This window comes from Musca domestica, unplaced genomic scaffold (assembly GCF_030504385.1).
Source record: "Musca domestica strain aabys unplaced genomic scaffold, Musca_domestica.polishedcontigs.V.1.1 30, whole genome shotgun sequence".
In the NCBI taxonomy this organism is placed as follows: domain Eukaryota; kingdom Metazoa; phylum Arthropoda; class Insecta; order Diptera; family Muscidae; genus Musca; species Musca domestica.
In genome coordinates, this window is record NW_026712300.1 from 8,515,949 (window position 1) to 8,538,550 (window position 22,602).

Below are 22,602 nucleotides of genomic sequence, written 5' to 3' on the forward strand. Positions count from 1 at the left end.
CGGAAATGTTTCAAATTTGGTATTTGAAGTTCGCAATGAATACTATCAAATATTCTATTAATGTACTGCGTACCTGATTAAAACTCGATCTTTTCTTCCAAGTTTTGTTTTAGGATTTTTATACCTTACACCATAGTATGGTGGTATGGTATATTAAGTTTGGCATTCCGCTTGTAACACCTCGAAATGTACATTTTAGATCAGCATAAACTTCTATGTCGAGTTAGCGATGTCCGTCCGACAGTGGAATTAACTCTAGCTTCCGAACGAAATAAAGTAGGTTGACAATATTTTAGCCAAATGTAAAATATATTGCACGACTTTTGGTATTTAAAATGGGCCCTCACCATTTTCGGTATTTTGATGATTTTAGCGGCATTATTCAGCGGAATTGTTTCAAGTTTAGTATTTAAAATTCGTAATGAATACTACAGAATATGCCAGAAAATTGTCTGTGCAGCTCCACGTCTTCGTATAGTTCCCATCTAACGGTACCTCCTGATATTCGGTATTTTGATGATTTTAGCGATATTATTCACCGGAATTGTTTCAAATTTGGTATTTGAAGTTCGCAATGAATACTACAGCCTACGACAGAAAATTGTCTATGCAGGTCCGTCTGTCTGTTGTAATCACGATATCTTTCGAACGAATTGAGATAGAAGGCTAAAATTTTGCATACATGCATAGTTTACCAGTAGGCAGATTAAGGTTGTAAATGGGTCATGTCGGTTCACGTTTTCGTATAGCCCCCATGTAACGGTACCTCCCGATATTTGGTATTTTGATGATTTTAGTGATATTATTCCCCGGAATTGTTTCAAATTTCGTATTTGAAGTTCGTAATGGGTACAGGTGCACGTCTTTGTATAGTCCCCATATAACGGTTTTCATTTAGGTGGTAGTTTTAGGATTTTTTTTTAATTTGATCAATTTCCTTCGAAATGGAGGAGGGTATTAAAAGTTTGGTCCGGCCGAACTTAGATTATTTTTTGCTTGTTAACATTATAAAAGAATTTTTGATGGATTTAATTTTTTGAAAATTGCCAAATTCGTTCCAATGGTGGGGGGTTTTCACGGCACGGCCGAACATATAGTTTGTTTACTTGTTTGTTTTTAGAAATAATGGAGTTTTTGCTGGTCTGGGGATGGATTCTTTTTCTACAATAGTGAACATTTAATCAACTATTTAAATTATATGTAATTTTGAACGTATTAAATAACGTTTTTGTCGGGTCCTCTTCTATCTCGTCAACAACAATAAAATCCACAATTATGGGATTAATCCCATCTATTTTGCAAAACCAAAATGCCATCGGGCTGCTGTACAAGAATGCAAACACTGGTTGAGTTAGGAATCTCCGATATTCAGATCAGTGGAAAAAATCGAGAAATCGTAAGAAAATATGTACATTGAGCTAAACAGAGGCATAAATATAGAAAGCATACATGTAAGTGCCAATATAATTATTAAAAATAAAATTAGCTTTATTATATCTAAACTAGATACATTTGAAACTCAAAAATACTGAGACAACTCTGTATACCAAATTTTGATCGATTTTTCTCAAGTCGGAAAGATTGGGAGATTGATATGCTTCGAAGATTTACCCATTTTTTAAGTAGATTTTGGCGGATAGTAACATGTTTAATTTTTCTTTGTACTTTTTGAGTCCTTTTTGAAACAGATTTTCGGAATTTCAGCAAACGTTTTGTGCAATATAAATAAATATATGTACACAAATTTAGAGCAATACCTCTTCGTGGTCGCTTCATATTATTGAAAAAGGATGTAATTTTCTCCCGTTTAATACGAATTTTCAAGATGTGTTTCCGCAAACTTGCTTTGATTGAAATTGAAAGTTTTATGTTATGCTACCAAATATTCTATTAATGTACTGCGTACCTGATTAAAACTCAATCTTTTCTTGCAAGTTTTGTTTTAGGATTTTTATACCTTACACCATAGTACGGAGGTAACACCTCGAAATATACATTTTAGACCCAACAAAGTATACATATTCTTGATCAGCATATACTTCTATGGCGAGTTAGCGATGTCCGTCCGACAGTGGAATTTACTCTAGCTTCCGAACGAAATAAAGTAGGTTGATAATATTTTACCCAAATATAAAATGTAAATCTTCTATAGCCCCCATATAACGGCACAACCCCATATTCGGTATTTCTATGATTTTAGCGACATTATTCACCGGAATTGTTTCAAATTTGGTATATGAAGTTCGTAATAGATACTACACCCTTTGACAGAAAATTGTCTGTGCAGGTCAACGTCTTCATGTAGCCCCCATATAACGGCACCACACGATGTTCGGTATTTTGGTTATGTTAGCGACATTATTCACCGGAATTGTTTAAAATTTGGTATTTGAAATTCGCAAAGCATACTACTGCCTACGACAGAAAATTGTCTGTGCAGGTCAACGTCTTCATGTAGCCCCCATATAACGGCACCACACGATGTTCGGTATTTTGGTTATGTTAGCGACATTATTCGCCGGAATTGTTTCAAATTTCGTGTTTGAAGTTCCCAATGAATACTACAGCTTACGTCAGAAAATTTTCTCTGCAGGTCCTCGTCTTCGCAAAGCCCCTACATAACGGTACCCTCCTATTTCCGGTATCTTGATAATTTTAGCGACATTATTCACTGTAATTGTTTCAAATTTGATATTTTAAGCTCGTAATGCCTACGACAGAAAATTATCTCTGCAGGACCACGCCTTCGTCTAGCCCCCACACGACAGCAACTCCTGATATTTGGTACTTGAAGTTCGTAATGGATGCTGCAGCCTAAGACAGAAATTTGTCTTTACAGATCCACATCTTCGTACAGACCCTATATAATGGTACCCCCCGATATTCGGTATTTTGATGATTTTAGCGACATTATTTAACGGAATCGTTCCAAATTTGGTATTTGAAGTTCGTAATAGATACTGCAGCATAAAATAGAAAAAGGGCCATGTAGGTCCACGTCTTCGTATAGCCCCCGTATAGTATGGTATACCCCCCGATATTCGGTATTTTGCTGATTGTAGCGACATTTTTTACAGGAATCGTTTCAAAGTTGGCATTTGAAGTTCGTAATAGATGCTGCAGCATTAAACAGAATTTCAAATTTCGAATGTGAAGTTCGTAATGGATACTTCAGCCCATGCCAGAAAATTGTCTGTGCAGGTCCACGTCTTCGTATAGCCCCCATATAACGGTACCCCCATATACGGTATTTTAATGATTTTAGCTACATTATAAACAGATTTTTCTTCAAGTTTCGCATTTTAATATTGTAATAACTTATGACAAAAGTTGCCTATGCAGGCCCACGTCGTCGTATAAGCATTCGGCATTCTTAAGATATTAACAGAATTTTTAACGGATTTTATTTTTTGGAAATTGCCAAATTTGTACCAAATGGTGGAGGGTATTAACAGTTCGGCCCGGCCCAGCCCGGAACTTACAGCTTTTTTTACTTGTTAAAATGTGTTTCCGCAAACTTGCTTTGATTGAAATTTAAAGTTTAATGTATGCTGTCAAATATTCTATTAATGTACTGCGTACCTGATGAAAACTCGATCTTTTCTCCCAAGTTTTGTTTTATGATTTTTATACCCTACACCATAGTATGGAGGGTATATTAAGTTTGATATTCCGTTTGTAACACATCGAAATATACATAGACTCCACAAAGTATACATATTCTTGATCAGCATAAAAGTCTATGTCGACTCTAGCTTCCAAACGAAATGAAGTAGGTTGATAAAATTTTACTCAAATGTAAATTATGTTGCTGGACTTTTGGTATTTAAATGGGCCATGTAGCTCACGTTTTGATATAGCCCCCATATAATGATACCTCCCTATTTTCGGTATTTTGATGATTTTAGCGACATTATTCACCGGAATTGTTTCAAGTTTAACATATGAAATTCGTAATGGATACAACAGCCTACGACAGAAAATTGTCTATGCATCTCCACGCCTTCGTCTTACCCCCATATAAAAGCACCAACTGAAATTTGGTAATTGAAGTTCGTAATCGACACTGCAGCCTAAGACAGAAAATTGTCATTACTGGTCCACGTCTTTGTATAGCCTCCATATAACGGTATTTTGATGATTTTAGCGACTTTTTTCACCAGAATTGTTTCAAATTTGGTGTTTGAAGTTCCCAATGAATACTACAGCTTACGTCAGAAATTTTTTCTGCAGGTCCTCGTGTTCGTAAAGCCCCCATATAACGGTACCTCCCTATTTTCGTTATCTTATCTGCCTGTGCATGTCCACGTTTTTGTATAGCCCCCACATGATGGTACATTCCTTTATCGGTATTATGATGATTTTAGCTACATTAATCACAGAATTTCATTCACCGGAAATGTTTCAAATTTGGTATTTGAAGTTCGCAATGAATACTATCAAATATTCTATTAATGTACTTCTATGTCGAGTTAGCGATGTCCGTCCGACAGTGGAATTAACTCTAGCTTCCGAACGAAATAAAGTAGGTTGACAATATTTTAGCCAAATGTAAAATATATTGCACGACTTTTGGTATTTAAAATGGGCCCTCACCATTTTCGGTATTTTGATGATTTTAGCGGCATTATTCAGCGGAATTGTTTCAAGTTTAGTATTTAAAATTCGTAATGAATACTACAGAATATGCCAGGAAAATTGTCTGTGCAGCTCCACGTCTTCGTATAGTTCCCATCTAACGGTACCTCCTGATATTCGGTATTTTGATGATTTTAGCGATATTATTCACCGGAATTGTTTCAAATTTGGTATTTGAAGTTCGCAATGAATACTACAGCCTACGACAGAAAATTGTCTATGCAGGTCCGTCTGTCTGTTGTAATCACGATATCTTTCGAACGAATTGAGATAGAAGGCTAAAATTTTGCATACATGCATAGTTTACCAGTAGGCAGATTAAGGTTGTAAATGGGTCATGTCGGTTCACGTTTTCGTATAGCCCCCATGTAACGGTACCTCCCGATATTTGGTATTTTGATGATTTTAGTGATATTATTCCCCGGAATTGTTTCAAATTTCGTATTTGAAGTTCGTAATGGGCACTACAGCCTATGACAAAAAAATCGTGTACAGGTGCACGTCTTTGTATAGTCCCCATATAACGGTTTTCATTTAGGTGGTAGTTTTAGGATTTTTTTTTAATTTTATCAATTTCCTTCGAAATGGATGAGGGTATTAAAAGTTTGGTCCGGCCGAACTTAGATTCTTTTTTGCTTGTTAACATTATAAAAGAATTTTTGATGGATTTAATTTTTTGAAAATTGCCAAATTCGTTCCAATGGTGGGGGGTTTTCAAGGCACGGCCGAACATATAGTTTGTTTACTTGTTTGTTTTTAGAAATAATGGAGTTTTTGCTGGTCTGGGGATGGATTCTTTTTCTACAATAGTGAACATTTAATCAACTATTTAAATTATATGTAATTTTGAACGTATTAAATAACGTTTTTGTCGGGTCCTCTTCTATCTCGTCAACAACAATAAAATCCACAATTATGGGATTAACCCATCTATTTTGCAAAACCAAAATGCCATCGGGCTGCTGTACAAGAATGCAAACACTGGTTGAGTTAGGAATCTCCGATATTCAGATCAGTGGAAAAAATCGAGAAATCGTAAGAAAATATGTACATTGAGCTAAACAGAGGCATAAATATAGAAAGCATACATGTAAGTGCCAATATAATTATTAAAAATAAAATTAGCTTTATTATATCTAAACTAGATACATTTGAAACTCAAAAATACTGAGACAACTCTGTATACCAAATTTTGATCGATTTTTCTCAAGTCGGAAAGATTGGGAGATTGATATGCTTCGAAGATTTACCCATTTTTTAAGTAGATTTTGGCGGATAGTAACATGTTTAATTTTCTTTGTACTTTTTGAGTCCTTTTTGAAACAGATTTTCGGAATTTCAGCAAACGTTTTGTGCAATATAAATAAATATATGTACACAAATTTAGAGCAATACCTCTTCGTGGTCGCTTCATATTATTGAAAAAGGATGTAATTTTCTCCCGTTTAATACGAATTTTCAAGATGTGTTTCCGCAAACTTGCTTTGATTGAAATTGAAAGTTTTATGTTATGCTACCAAATATTCTATTAATGTACTGCGTACCTGATTAAAACTCAATCTTTTCTTCCAAGTTTTGTTTTAGGATTTTTATACCTTACACCATAGTACGGAGGTAACACCTCGAAATATACATTTTAGACCCAACAAAGTACACATATTCTTGATCAGCATATACTTCTATGGCGAGTTAGCGATGTCCGTCCGACAGTGGAATTTACTCTAGCTTCCGAACGAAATAAAGTAGGTTGATAATATTTTACCCAAATATAAAATGTAAATCTTCTATAGCCCCCATATAACGGCACAACCCCATATTCGGTATTTCTATGATTTTAGCGACATTATTCACCGGAATTGTTTCAAAATTGGTATATGAAGTTCGTAATAGATACTACACCCTTTGACAGAAAATTGTCTGTGCAGGTCAACGTCTTCATGTAGCCCCCATATAACGGCACCACACGATGTTCGGTATTTTGGTTATGTTAGCGACATTATTCACCGGAATTGTTTAAAATTTGGTATTTGAAATTCGCAAAGCATACTACTGCCTACGACAGAAAATTGTCTGTGCAGGTCAACGTCTTCATGTAGCCCCCATATAACGGCACCACACGATGTTCGGTATTTTGGTTATGTTAGCGACATTATTCGCCGGAATTGTTTCAAATTTCGTGTTTGAAGTTCCCAATGAATACTACAGCTTACGTCAGAAATTTTTCTCTGCAGGTCCTCGTCTTCGCAAAGCCCCTACATAACGGTACCCTCCTATTTCCGGTATCTTGATAATTTTAGCGACATTATTCACTGTAATTGTTTCAAATTTGATATTTTAAGCTCGTAATGCCTACGACAGAAAATTATCTCTGCAGGACCACGCCTTCGTCTAGCCCCCACACGACAGCAACTCCTGATATTTGGTACTTGAAGTTCGTAATGGATGCTGCAGCCTAAGACAGAAATTTGTCTTTACAGATCCACATCTTCGTACAGACCCTATATAATGGTACCCCCCGATATTCGGTATTTTGATGATTTTAGCGACATTATTTAACGGAATCGTTCCAAATTTGGTATTTGAAGTTCGTAATAGATACTGCAGCATAAAATAGAAATAGGGCCATGTAGGTCCACGTCTTCGTATAGCCCCCATATACCATACCCCCCGATATTCGGTATTTTGCTGATTGTAGCGACATTTTTTACAGGAATCGTTTCAAAGTTGGCATTTGAAGTTCGTAATAGATGCTGCAGCATTAAACAGAATTTCAAATTTCGAATATGAAGTTCGTAATGGATACTTCAGCCCATGCTAGAAAATTGTCTGTGCAGGTCCACGTCTTCGTATAGCCCCCATATAACGGTACCCCCCATATACGGTATTTTAATGATTTTAGCTACATTATAAACAGATTTTTCTTCAAGTTTCGCATTTAAATATTGTAATAACTTATGACAAAAGTTGCCTATGCAGGCCCACGTCGTCGTATAAGCATTCGGCATTCTTAAGATATTAACAGAATTTTTAACGGATTTTATTTTTTGGAAATTGCCAAATTTGTACCAAATGGTGGAGGGTATTAACAGTTCGGCCCGGCCCAGCCCGGAACTTACAGCTTTTTTACTTGTTAAAATGTGTTTCCGCAAACTTGCTTTGATTGAAATTTAAAGTTTAATGTTATGCTGTCAAATATTCTATTAATGTACTGCGTACCTGATGAAAACTCGATCTTTTCTCCCAAGTTTTGTTTTATGATTTTTATACCCTACACCATAGTATGGAGGGCATATTAAGTTTGATATTCCGTTTGTAACACATCGAAATATACATAGACTCCACAAAGTATACATATTCTTGATCAGCATAAAAGTCTATGTCGACTCTAGCTTCCAAACGAAATGAAGTAGGTTGATAAAATTTTACTCAAATGTAAATTATGTTGCTGGACTTTTGGTATTTAAATGGGCCATGTAGCTCACGTTTTGATATAGCCCCCATATAATGATACCTCCCTATTTTCGGTATTTTGATGATTTTAGCGACATTATTCACCGGAATTGTTTCAAGTTTAACATATGAAATTCGTAATGGATACAACAGCCTACGACAGAAAATTGTCTATGCATCTCCACGCCTTCGTCTTACCCCCATATAAAAGCACCAACTGAAATTTGGTAATTGAAGTTCGTAATCGACACTGCAGCCTAAGACAGAAAATTGTCATTACTGGTCCACGTCTTCGTATAGCCCATATATAACGGTAACTCCAGATATTTGGTATATTGACGATTTTAGCGACATTATTCCCCGGAATTGCTTCCAATGCGGTATTTGAAGTTCGTAATGGATACTACAGCCTACGACAAAAATCGTCTATGCTGGTCCATGTCCAAATAACGGTACCTCCCGGTATTCGTTATTTTGATTTTAGTGACATTATTCACAGGAATTGTTTCAAATTTGGTATTTACAACCCTTTATGAATAATACAGCCTATGACAGAAACTGCATGTGCATGTCCACGTTTTTGTATAGCCCCCACATGATGGTACATCCCTTTTTTCGGTATTATGATGATTTTTAGCTCATTAATCACAGAATTTCATTCACCGGAAATGTTTCAAATTTGGTATTTGAAGTTCGCAATGAATACTATCAAATATTCTATTAATGTACTTCTATGTCGAGTTAGCGATGTCCGTCCGACAGTGGAATTAACTCTAGCTTCCGAACGAAATAAAGTAGGTTGACAATATTTTAGCCAAATGCAAAATATATTGCACGACTTTTGGTATTTAAAATGGGCCCTCACCATTTTCGGTATTTTGATGATTTTAGCGGCATTATTCAGCGGAATTGTTTCAAGTTTAGTATTTAAAATTCGTAATGAATACTACAGAATATGCCAGAAAATTGTCTGTGCAGCTCCACGTCTTCGTATAGTTCCCATCTAACGGTACCTCCTGATATTCGGTATTTTGATGATTTTAGCGATATTATTCAACGGAATTGTTTCAAATTTGGTATTTGAAGTTCGCAATGAATACTACAGCCTACGACAGAAAATTGTCTATGCAGGTCCGTCTGTCTGTTGTAATCACGATATCTTTCGAACGAATTGAGATAGAAGGCTAAAATTTTGCATACATGCATAGTTTACCAGTAGGCAGATTAAGGTTGTAAATGGGTCATGTCGGTTCACGTTTTCGTATAGCCCCCATGTAACGGTACCTCCCGATATTTGGTATTTTGATGATTTTAGTGATATTATTCCCCGGAATTGTTTCAAATTTCGTATTTGAAGTTCGTAATGGGCACTACAGCCTATGACAAAAAAATCGTGTACAGGTGCACGTCTTTGTATAGTCCCCATATAACGGTTTTCATTTAGGTGGTAGTTTTAGGATTTTTTTTAATTTTATCAATTTCCTTCGAAATGGAGGAGGGTATTAAAAGTTTGGTCCGGCCGAACTTAGATTCTTTTTTGCTTGTTAACATTATAAAAGAATTTTGATGGATTTAATTTTTTGAAAATTGCCAAATTCGTTCCAATGGTGGGGGGTTTTCACGGCACGGCCGAACATATAGTTTGTTTACTTGTTTGTTTTTAGAAATAATGGAGTTTTTGCTGGTCTGGGGATGGATTCTTTTTCTACAATAGTGAACATTTAATCAACTATTTAAATTATATGTAATTTTGAACGTATTAAATAACGTTTTTGTCGGGTCCTCTTCTATCTCGTCAACAACAATAAAATCCACAATTATGGGATTAACCCCATCTATTTTGCAAAACCAAAATGCCATCGGGCTGCTGTACAAGAATGCAAACACTGGTTGAGTTAGGAATCTCCGATATTCAGATCAGTGGAAAAAATCGAGAAATCGTAAGAAAATATGTACATTGAGCTAAACAGAGGCATAAATATAGAAAGCATACATGTAAGTGCCAATATAATTATTAAAAATAAAATTAGCTTTATTATATCTAAACTAGATACATTTGAAACTCAAAAATACTGAGACAACTCTGTATACCAAATTTTGATCGATTTTTCTCAAGTCGGAAAGATTGGGAGATTGATATGCTTCGAAGATTTACCCATTTTTTAAGTAGATTTTGGCGGATAGTAACATGTTTAATTTTTCTTTGTACTTTTTGAGTCCTTTTTGAAACAGATTTTCGGAATTTCAGCAAACGTTTTGTACAATATAAATAAATATATGTACACAAATTTAGAGCAATACCTCTTCGTGGTCGCTTCATATTATTGAAAAAGGATGTCATTTTCTCCCGTTTAATACGAATTTTCAAGATGTGTTTCCGCAAACTTGCTTTGATTGAAATTGAAAGTTTTATGTTATGCTACCAATATTCTATTAATGTACTGCGTACCTGATTAAAACTCAATCTTTTCTTGCAAGTTTTGTTTTAGGATTTTTATACCTTACACCATAGTACGGAGGTAACACCTCGAAATATACATTTTAGACCCAACAAAGTACACATATTCTTGATCAGCATATACTTCTATGGCGAGTTAGCGATGTCCGTCCGACAGTGGAATTTACTCTAGCTTCCGAACGAAATAAAGTAGGTTGATAATATTTTACCCAAATATAAAATGTAAATCTTCTATAGCCCCCATATAACGGCACAACCCCATATTCGGTATTTCTATGATTTTAGCGACATTATTCACCGGAATTGTTTCAAAATTGGTATATGAAGTTCGTAATAGATACTACACCCTTTGACAGAAAATTGTCTGTGCAGGTCAACGTCTTCATGTAGCCCCCATATAACGGCACCACACGATGTTCGGTATTTTGGTTATGTTAGCGACATTATTCACCGGAATTGTTTAAAATTTGGTATTTGAAATTCGCAAAGCATACTACTGCCTACGACAGAAAATTGTCTGTGCAGGTCAACGTCTTCATGTAGCCCCCATATAACGGCACCACACGATGTTCGGTATTTTGGTTATGTTAGCGACATTATTCGCCGGAATTGTTTAAAATTTGGTATTTGAAATTCGCAAAGCATACTACAGCTTACGTCAGAAAATTTTCTCTGCAGGTCCTCGTCTTCGCAAAGCCCCTACATAACGGTACCCTCCTATTTCCGGTATCTTGATAATTTTAGCGACATTATTCACTGTAATTGTTTCAAATTTGATATTTTAAGCTCGTAATGCCTACGACAGAAAATTATCTCTGCAGGACCACGCCTTCGTCTAGCCCCCACACGACAGCAACTCCTGATATTTGGTACTTGAAGTTCGTAATGGATGCTGCAGCCTAAGACAGAAATTTGTCTTTACAGATCCACATCTTCGTACAGACCCTATATAATGGTACCCCCCGATATTCGGTATTTTGATGATTTTAGCGACATTATTTAACGGAATCGTTCCAAATTTGGTATTTGAAGTTCGTAATAGATACTGCAGCATAAAATAGAAAAAGGGTCATGTAGGTCCACGTCTTCGTATAGCCCCCATATACCATACCCCCCGATATTCGGTATTTTGCTGATTGTAGCGACATTTTTTACAGGAATCGTTTCAAAGTTGGCATTTGAAGTTCGTAATAGATGCTGCAGCATTAAACAGAATTTCAAATTTCGAATGTGAAGTTCGTAATGGATACTTCAGCCCATGCTAGAAAATTGTCTGTGCAGGTCCACGTCTTCGTATAGCCCCCATATAACGGTACCCCCCATATACGGTATTTTAATGATTTTAGCTACATTATAAACAGATTTTTCTTCAAGTTTCGCATTTAAATATTGTAATAACTTATGACAAAAGTTGCCTATGCAGGCCCACGTCGTCGTATAAGCATTCGGCATTCTTAAGATATTAACAGAATTTTTAACGGATTTTATTTTTTGGAAATTGCCAAATTTGTACCAAATGGTGGAGGGTATTAACAGTTCGGCCCGGCCCAGCCCGGAACTTACAGCTTTTTTACTTGTTAAAATGTGTTTCCGCAAACTTGCTTTGATTGAAATTTAAAGTTTAATGTTATGCTGTCAAATATTCTATTAATGTACTGCGTACCTGATGAAAACTCGATCTTTTCTCCCAAGTTTTGTTTTATGATTTTTATACCCTACACCATAGTATGGAGGGTATATTAAGTTTGATATTCCGTTTGTAACACATCGAAATATACATAGACTCCACAAAGTATACATATTCTTGATCAGCATAAAAGTCTATGTCGACTCTAGCTTCCAAACGAAATGAAGTAGGTTGATAAAATTTTACTCAAATGTAAATTATGTTGCTGGACTTTTGGTATTTAAATGGGCCATGTAGCTCAAGTTTTGATATAGCCCCCATATAATGATACCTCCCTATTTTCGGTATTTTGATGATTTTAGCGACATTATTCACCGGAATTGTTTCAAGTTTAACATATGAAATTCGTAATGGATACAACAGCCTACGACAGAAAATTGTCTATGCATCTCCACGCCTTCGTCTTACCCCCATATAAAAGCACCAACTGAAATTTGGTAATTGAAGTTCGTAATCGACACTGCAGCCTAAGACAGAAAATTGTCATTACTGGTCCACGTCTTTGTATAGCCTCCATATAACGGTATTTTGATGATTTTAGCGACTTTTTTCACCAGAATTGTTTCAAATTTGGTGTTTGAAGTTCCCAATGAATACTACAGCTTACGTCAGAAATTTTTTCTGCAGGTCCTCGTGTTCGTAAAGCCCCCATATAACGGTACCTCCCTATTTTCGTTATCTTATCTGCCTGTGCATGTCCACGTTTTTGTATAGCCCCCACATGATGGTACATCCCTTTATTCGGTATTATGATGATTTTAGCTACATTAATCACAGAATTTCATTCACCGGAAATGTTTCAAATTTGGTATTTGAAGTTCGCAATGAATACTATCAAATATTCTATTAATGTACTTCTATGTCGAGTTAGCGATGTCCGTCCGACAGTGGAATTAACTCTAACTTCCGAACGAAATAAAGTAGGTTGACAATATTTTAGCCAAATGTAAAATATATTGCACGACTTTTGGTATTTAAAATGGGCCCTCACCATTTTCGGTATTTTGATGATTTTAGCGGCATTATTCAGCGGAATTGTTTCAAGTTTAGTATTTAAAATTCGTAATGAATACTACAGAATATGCCAGAAAATTGTCTGTGCAGCTCCACGTCTTCGTATAGTTCCCATCTAACGGTACCTCCTGATATTCGGTATTTTGATGATTTTAGCGATATTATTCAACGGAATTGTTTCAAATTTGGTATTTGAAGTTCGCAATGAATACTACAGCCTACGACAGAAAATTGTCTATGCAGGTCCGTCTGTCTGTTGTAATCACGATATCTTTCGAACGAATTGAGATAGAAGGCTAAAATTTTGCATACATGCATAGTTTACCAGTAGGCAGATTAAGGTTGTAAATGGGTCATGTCGGTTCACGTTTTCGTATAGCCCCCATGTAACGGTACCTCCCGATATTTGGTATTTTGATGATTTTAGTGATATTATTCCCCGGAATTGTTTCAAATTTCGTATTTGAAGTTCGTAATGGGCACTACAGCCTATGACAAAAAAATCGTGTACAGGTGCACGTCTTTGTATAGTCCCCATATAACGGTTTTCATTTAGGTGGTAGTTTTAGGATTTTTTTTTAATTTTATCAATTTCCTTCGAAATGGAGGAGGGTATTAAAAGTTTGGTCCGGCCGAACTTAGATTCTTTTTTGCTTGTTAACATTATAAAAGAATTTTTGATGGATTTAATTTTTTGAAAATTGCCAAATTCGCTGGTCTGGGGATGGATTCTTTTTCTACAATAGTGAACATTTAATCAACTATTTAAATTATATGTAATTTTGAACGTATTAAATAACGTTTTTGTCGGGTCCTCTTCTATCTCGTCAACAACAATAAAATCCACAATTATGGGATTAACCCCATCTATTTTGCAAAACCAAAATGCCATCGGGCTGCTGTACAAGAATGCAAACACTGGTTGAGTTAGGAATCTCCGATATTCAGATCAGTGGAAAAAATCGAGAAATCGTAAGAAAATATGTACATTGAGCTAAACAGAGGCATAAATATAGAAAGCATACATGTAAGTGCCAATATAATTATTAAAAATAAAATTAGCTTTATTATATCTAAACTAGATACATTTGAAACTCAAAAATACTGAGACAACTCTGTATACCAAATTTTGATCGATTTTTCTCAAGTCGGAAAGATTGGGAGATTGATATGCTTCGAAGATTTACCCATTTTTTAAGTAGATTTTGGCGGATAGTAACATGTTTAATTTTTCTTTGTACTTTTTGAGTCCTTTTTGAAACAGATTTTCGGAATTTCAGCAAACGTTTTGTGCAATATAAATAAATATATGTACACAAATTTAGAGCAATACCTCTTCGTGGTCGCTTCATATTATTGAAAAAGGATGTCATTTTCTCCCGTTTAATACGAATTTTCAAGATGTGTTTCCGCAAACTTGCTTTGATTGAAATTGAAAGTTTTATGTTATGCTACCAAATATTCTATTAATGTACTGCGTACCTGATTAAAACTCAATCTTTTCTTGCAAGTTTTGTTTTAGGATTTTTATACCTTACACCATAGTACGGAGGTAACACCTCGAAATATACATTTTAGACCCAACAAAGTACACATATTCTTGATCAGCATATACTTCTATGGCGAGTTAGCGATGTCCGTCCGACAGTGGAATTTACTCTAGCTTCCGAACGAAATAAAGTAGGTTGATAATATTTTACCCAAATATAAAATGTAAATCTTCTATAGCCCCCATATAACGGCACAACCCCATATTCGGTATTTCTATGATTTTAGCGACATTATTCACCGGAATTGTTTCAAAATTGGTATATGAAGTTCGTAATAGATACTACACCCTTTGACAGAAAATTGTCTGTGCAGGTCAACGTCTTCATGTAGCCCCCATATAACGGCACCACACGATGTTCGGTATTTTGGTTATGTTAGCGACATTATTCACCGGAATTGTTTCAAATTTGGTATTTGAAATTCGCAAAGCATACTACTGCCTACGACAGAAAATTGTCTATGCAGGTCCACGCCTTCGTATAGTCCCCATATCATGGTACCACCCGATATTCGGTGTTTTGATGATTTTAGCGACATTATTAACCGGAATTCTGTCTGCCTACGACAGAAAATTGTCTATGCAGGTCCACGCCTTCGTATAGTCCCCATATCATGGTACCACCCGATATTCGGTGTTTTGATGATTTTAGCGACATTATTAACCGGAATTGTTTCAAATTTCGTGTTTGAAGTTCCCAATGAATACTACAGCTCACGTCAGAAAATTTTCTCTGCAGGTCCTCGTCTTCGCAAAGCCCCCACATAACGGTACCCTCCTATTTCCGGTATCTTGATAATTTTAGCGACATTGTTCACTGTAATTGTTTCAAATTTGATATTTTAAGCTCGTAATGCCTATGACAGAAAATTATCTCTGCAGGACCACGCCTTCGTCTAGCCCCCACACGACAGCAACTCCTGATATTTGGTACTTGAAGTTCGTAATAGATACTGCAGCCTAAGACAGAAATTTGTCTTTACAGATCCACGTCTTCGTACAGACCCTATATAACGACATTTCCCAATATTCGGTATTTTTATGGTTTTAGCTGCATTATTCACCGGAACTGTTTCAAATTTGGTGTTTGAAGTTCCCAATGAATACTACAACTTACGTCAGAAATTTTCTCTGCAGGTCCTCGTCGTCGTAAAGCCCCCACATAACGGTACCTCCCTATTTGCGTTATCTTACTGATATTAGCAACATTATTCACAGGAATTGTTTCAAATTTGGTATTAGAAGTTCGCATTGAATACCACAGCCTACGACAGAAAATTGTATATGCAGGTCCGTATGTCTGTTGTAATCACGCTATCTTTCGAATGAATTGAGATATAAGGCTAAAATGTTGCATACATGCGTAGTTCACCAGTAGGCAGGTTAAGGTTGTAAATGGGTCATGTCGGTTCACGTTTTCGTATAGCCACCATGTAACGGTACCTCCCGATATTCGGTATTTTGATTTTAGTGACATTATTCACCGGAATTGTTTCAAATTTGGTATTCAAATTTCGCAATGCATACTACAGCCTTTGACAGAAAATTATCTATGCAGGTCCACGCCTTCGTATAGCCCCCATATAACGGCACCACACGATGTTCGGTATTTTGGTTATGTTAGCGACATTATTCACCGGAATCATTTCAAATTTCGTACTGGAAGTTCCTAATGGCTACTACATCTTAGGACAGAAAATAGTCTGCGCTGGTCCGCGACTTCGTATAGACCCTATATAACGGTACCTCCCGATATTCGTTATTTTGATTTTAGTGACATTATTCACCGGAATTGTTTCAAATTTGGTATTCAAATTTCGCAATGCTTGCTACAGCCTTTGACAGAAAATTATCTGTGCAGGTCCACGTTTTCGTATAGCCCCCATATAACGGTACCTTCCGATATTCGAATTTTGATAATTTCAGCAACAGTATTCACCGGAATCATTTCAAATTTCGTACTGGAAGTTCCTAATGGGTACTACATCTTAGGACAGAAAATAGTATGCGCAGGTTCGCGACTACGTATATACCCTATATAACGGTACCTCCCGATATTCGTTATTTTGATAGTTTTAGTGACATTATTCACCGGAATTGTTTCAAATGCGGTATTTAAAGTTCGTAATGGATGCTACAGCCTACGACAGAAAATTGTCTATGCAGGTCCATATCTACGTATAGCCTCCATATAACGGTACCTCCCGATATTCGTTATTTTGATGGTTTTAATGACATTATTCACCGGAATTGTTTCAGATTTGGTATTTAAATTTCGCAATGCTTACTACAGCCTTTGACAGAAAATTATCTGTGCAGGTCCACGTTTTCGTATAGCCACCATATAACGGTACCTCCCGATATTCGAATTTTGATAATTTCAGCAACAGTATTCACCGGAATCATTTCAAGTTTCGTAATGGAAGTTCCTAATGGGTACTACATTTTGGGACAGAAAATTGTCTGCGCAGGTCCGCGACTTCGTATAGATCCTGTATAACGGTACCTCCCAATATTCGTTATTTTGGTGGTTTTAGTGACATTATTCACCGGAATTGTTTCAAATGCGGTATTTGAAGTTCGTAATGGATGCTACAGCCTACGATAGAAAATTGTCCATGCAGGTCCATTTCTACGTATAGCCTCCATATAACGGTACCTCCCGATATTCGTTATTTTGATGGTATTAGTGACATTATTCACCGGAATGGTTTCAAATTTGGTATATGAATTTCATAATGAATACTTCAGCCTATGACAGAAAATTGTCTGTGCAGGTCCACGTCTTCGTATAGCCCCCATATAACGGAACCCCCGATATTTGGTATTTTGATGATTTTAGCGACATTATTTACCGGAATTATTTCAAATTTTGTATTTGAAGTTCATAATGGATACTACATCCTATGACGGAAAATTGGCTGTGCAGGTCCACTTTTTATAACGCCCATGGTACCTACTTATATTTGGTATTTTGATGATTTTATCTACATTATAAACAGATTTTTTCTCAAGTTTCGCATTTGAATATTGTAATAGCTTGTGACAAAAGTTGCCTATGTAGGTCCACGTCGTCGTATAGACCCTAATTTTCGTTTACATTTGGTATTTTTAAGATTTTAACAGAATTTTTAACTGATTTTATATTTTTGAAAATTGTTAAATATTTACCATATGGTTGAGGGTATTCAAAGTTCGGCCCGAACTTACAGCTTTTTTACTTGTTTTCTTTATTTTAATTAAAAAAATATATTTCAAACGTCTAAGACAAACGTCTAAGAGCTAGCTTGGTAATACCTTGGATGTTATCACGGAGCACTTTCCTGTGACGTTTGGCGCTACCTTTCCCCAAGCCTTTACCACCTTTACAACGACCAGTCATTTTTTCACTTTAGTTTATTTCACTAACGTTCAAAGCACGAATGTTTTTTTGAACCCAGGTCCGCTTTACAAAATTTGAGGCTCTCTCCAACCATTGAACGCACAAGTAAAGTACAAGTATATGTGTGTGTGTGCATCTGCCGTTAGTATTGTATTTTCTCTTTTGTGTGTGCGTGTATATTTGGAATATCGATAGGTAAGAATTCCCTAACATATCAACCCCAAAAGTTGATGCTAACAGCACAATTTGCTATTAATACTTTCTATTAATACAGTGTTAACAGTGTTTGTGTGCATATCTAGTGAAGTGAAAAATTTCAAGTCAAAAATGGCTCGTACTAAGCAAACTGCCCGTAAATCGACCGGTGGAAAGGCTCCCCGTGAACAACTAGCCACCAAAGCTGCCCGTCCTGGTATAGTTGCTTTGCGTGAAATCCGTCGTTACCAGAAGAGTACTGAATTGTTGATCCGTAAATTGCCCCTCCAACGTTTGGTTCGTAAAATCGCTCAAGATTTCAAAATTGACTTGCGTTTCCAGAGCTCTGCTGTTATAGCCTTGCAAGAAGCCAGCGAAGCCTACTTGGTTGGTCTTTTCGAAGATACTTACTTGTGCGCCATCTATGCTAAGCGTGTCACCATCATGTCTAAGGATATCCAATTGGTCAGACGTACTCGTGGAGAACGTGCTTAAATTCTTGACGTTTTAAAAGCAACAATTTTACGACAAAACAATCGGTCCTTTTCAGGACCGCAAATATTTTACAAAATATAGGTATTTTTTCACTCAATCTACAATTTTAGTATTTTTTTTTTTGAAATAAATAATATATTCATAATCAGCATAAAATTCTAAGTCGATTTAACGATGTCCGTCTGTCTGTCTGTCTGTTGAAATCACGATACAGCCCACATTATTTGACGTAGAGCGCCAAAATTTAGCAGAGCAATTTGTGTTCTGTCTAGGATGGTTGGTATTAAAATGAGATATATCGGATGATTTATGCTACACGGGTCCCTGTGCGTGTGGCAAAACATTGCATGTATAGGTCCATGATTTGGTATAGCCCCCATATAACGGTACCTCCTGATATTCGGTATTTTGATGGTTTTTGCCACATTCTTTCACTGATTTGTCTAAAAATTGGTATTTGTGGATCGTAATAGGTCATAGCTCGTGTGGCGAAACATTGTATGTATACGTCCACGTTTTGATAAAGTCCCCAGATAACGGTACCTTCCAATATTCGGTATTTTGATGATTTTTGACACATTTTTTCAAGAATTTCTCTGAAAAATTTTAGATCATAATGGCTCCCAGTTCTTGTGGCGAGTCATTGTTATTAAAGGTCCACGTTTTGGTATAGCCCCCATATAACGGTACCTCCCGATATTCGGTAATTTGATTATTTTTGCCACATTTCTTCACGGATTTGTCTGAATATTGGTATTTGTAGGTCGTAATGGGTTCTAGCTCCTTTGGTAAAACATTGCTTGTGTAGGTCCACGATTGATATTTACCTGTAAAGAGGACTTTTTTTGGAAATATGTTTTAAAGAAATTAAAAAAAAAAAGATATTGACAAAATCAAGTAGAAAATGGCTTTCAATATTATTTGAATAAATTCTAGAAAGCAATATGCTAAATTTCATAAAAAATATTTGCAAAATGAAAATACACAACCGTTTGTCACTGAATGCCTTACATGGGTAGTGTTCATAAAAGATGCTATATTTTTGCGCAACAGCCTACTTGGTTGGTCTTTTCGAAGATACTAACTTGTGCGCCATATATGCTAAGCGTGTCACCATCATGTCTAAGGATATCCAATTGGTCAGACGTACTCGTGGAGAAAGTGCTTAAATTCTTGACGTTTTAAAAGCAACAATTTTACGACAAAACAATCGGTCCTTTTCAGGACCGCAAATATTTTACAAAATATAGGTATTTTTTCACTCAATCTACAATTTTAGTATTTTTTTTTTTGAAATAAATAATATATTCATAATCAGCATAAAATTCTAAGTCGATTTAACGATGTCCGTCTGTCTGTCTGTCTGTCTGTTGAAATCACGATACAGCCCACATTATTTGACGTAGAGCGCCAAAATTTAGCAGAGCAATTTGTGTTCTGTCTAGGATGGTTGGTATTAAAATGAGATATATCGGATGATTTATGCTACACGGGTCCCTGTGCGTGTGGCAAAACATTGCATGTATAGGTCCATGATTTGGTATAGCCCCCATATAACGGTACCTCCTGATATTCGGTATTTTGATGGTTTTTGCCACATTCTTTCACTGATTTGTCTAAAAATTGGTATTTGTGGATCGTAATAGGTCATAGCTCGTGTGGCGAAACATTGTATGTATACGTCCACGTTTTGATAAAGTCCCCAGATAACGGTACCTTTCAATATTCGGTATTTTGATGATTTTTGACACATTTTTTCAAGAATTTCTCTGAAAAATTTTAGATCATAATGGCTCCCAGTTCTTGTGGCGAGTCATTGTTATTATAGGTCCACGTTTTGGTATAGCCCCCATATAACGGTACCTCCCGATATTCGGTAATTTGATTATTTTTGCCACATTTCTTCACGGATTTGTCTGAATATTGGTATTTGTAGGTCGTAATGGGTTCTAGCTCCTTTGGTAAAACATTGCTTGTGTAGGTCCACGATTGATATTTACCTGTAAAGAGGACTTTTTTTTGGAAATATTTTTTAAAGAAATTAAAAAAAGATATTGACAAAATCAAGTAGAAAATGGCTTTCAATATTATTTGAATAAATTCTAGAAAGCAATATGCTAAATTTCATAAAAAATATTTGCAAAAAGAAAATACACAACCGTTTGTCACTGAATGCCTTACATGGGTAGTGTTCATAAAAGATGCTATATTTTTGCGCAACAGTGTTGTTTGTTACATTACTGGTGGCTGCATAAATAACATCATAAAAAAATGATGTACATATTAGATACATATGCACACACACATGCACATATATGCAGCCACCGTTAAATTCCAATGCTGAATTGAAATAAATAAGCATCGTCACCAGCCAAAACAGGTTTGCTGTGACGATGCAAATTGGAGTTAGTTCAGTTCAGTCTCGAATTTAAAAGCGCGTACGCAAGTTTAAAGGTTTTTAAAATTCTGTTAAAATCATGTAGCCGTATATTAGAGTCTATATGGCGACGTGGACCTGCATAGGCAACTTTTGTCACAAGGCAACTTATATCACAATATTCAAATGCGAAACTTGAAAAAAATCTGTTTACAATGTAGATAAAATCGTCAAAATCCTCGAATATAGGGAGGTACCAAGGTGGTTATAAAACGTGGATCTGCACAGAAAATTTTTTTTCATAGGCTGTTATATCGAACTTCACGAACTTCAAATGCGAAATTTGAAACAATTCCGATAAATAATGTCGCCAAAATCATCAAAATACCGAATATCGGGGTGTACCGTTATATGGGGGCTATACGAAGGCGTGGTTCTGCACAGACAATTTTCTGTGATAGGCTGTAGTATTCATTACGAACTTCAAATACCAAATTTGAAACCATTCCGGTAAATAATGTCGCTAAAATCATCAAAATACTGAATATATGGGGGGGTACCGTTATATGGGGGCTATACGAAGACGTGGACCTATATGGCCCATTTTCAATACCAAAAGTCCTGCAGACATAGTACACATTTGAGTAAAATTTTATCAACCTACTTCATTTCGTTCGGAGGCTAGAGTGATTTCCACAGACGGACCGACGGATAGACGGACAGACGGACGGACATTGATAAATCGACATAGAATTTTATGCTGATCAAGAATATATATATACTTTGTGGGGTCTAAAATGTATATTTCGAGGTGTTACAAACGGAATGACAAACTTAATATACCCTCCATACTATGGTGGAGGGTATAAAAAGGTGAAGTAATAAACATTTGGTCCGGATCAAAAAGTGAGGTTTTTAAAATATTAAAAACAACCAGTGAAGAAAGTCCTAAAGTCGGGCGGGGCCGATTTTATGATACCCTACACCACACAATTTAGTTGAGCTCCACTTAATAATTAAAGTTTTTATGGGAGAATTCAATCATACACGCTATGATTATAATTATAATTTAAAATTCAAAGGACTAAATATGCCGAAGCATTTGTATCTTTTAAATTCGGACTTGTATTGCCCATTTGGTGCGAAATTAATTTGAAATCAGATAAAGATATATATGGGAGCTATATCCAAATCTGAACCGATCTCGATAAAATTTGGCAAAGATATTTCTGAGCTGTATTTGATCCCATATATAATATAACACATTTTTATTATATTTTAAAAATCTCTTAACATTTTTAAATCAAGAAAAACATTTCTGGACCGAAAATTTATTTCTGGATTTTTTCGCAGAAAT

General features: G+C 35.9%; 1 protein-coding gene across 1 annotated transcript; it reads left to right on the plus strand.

Annotated features, from left to right (window-relative positions):
- Positions 1-18,334: 18,334 nt before the first annotated feature.
- Positions 18,335-18,903, plus strand: LOC131803501 (histone H3-like). The gene has a single exon (XM_059124852.1). The coding sequence runs from the start codon at positions 18,506-18,508 to the stop codon at positions 18,866-18,868; it is 363 nt and encodes a 120-aa protein (XP_058980835.1). The 5' UTR covers positions 18,335-18,505; the 3' UTR covers positions 18,869-18,903.
- Positions 18,904-22,602: the final 3,699 nt, after the last annotated feature.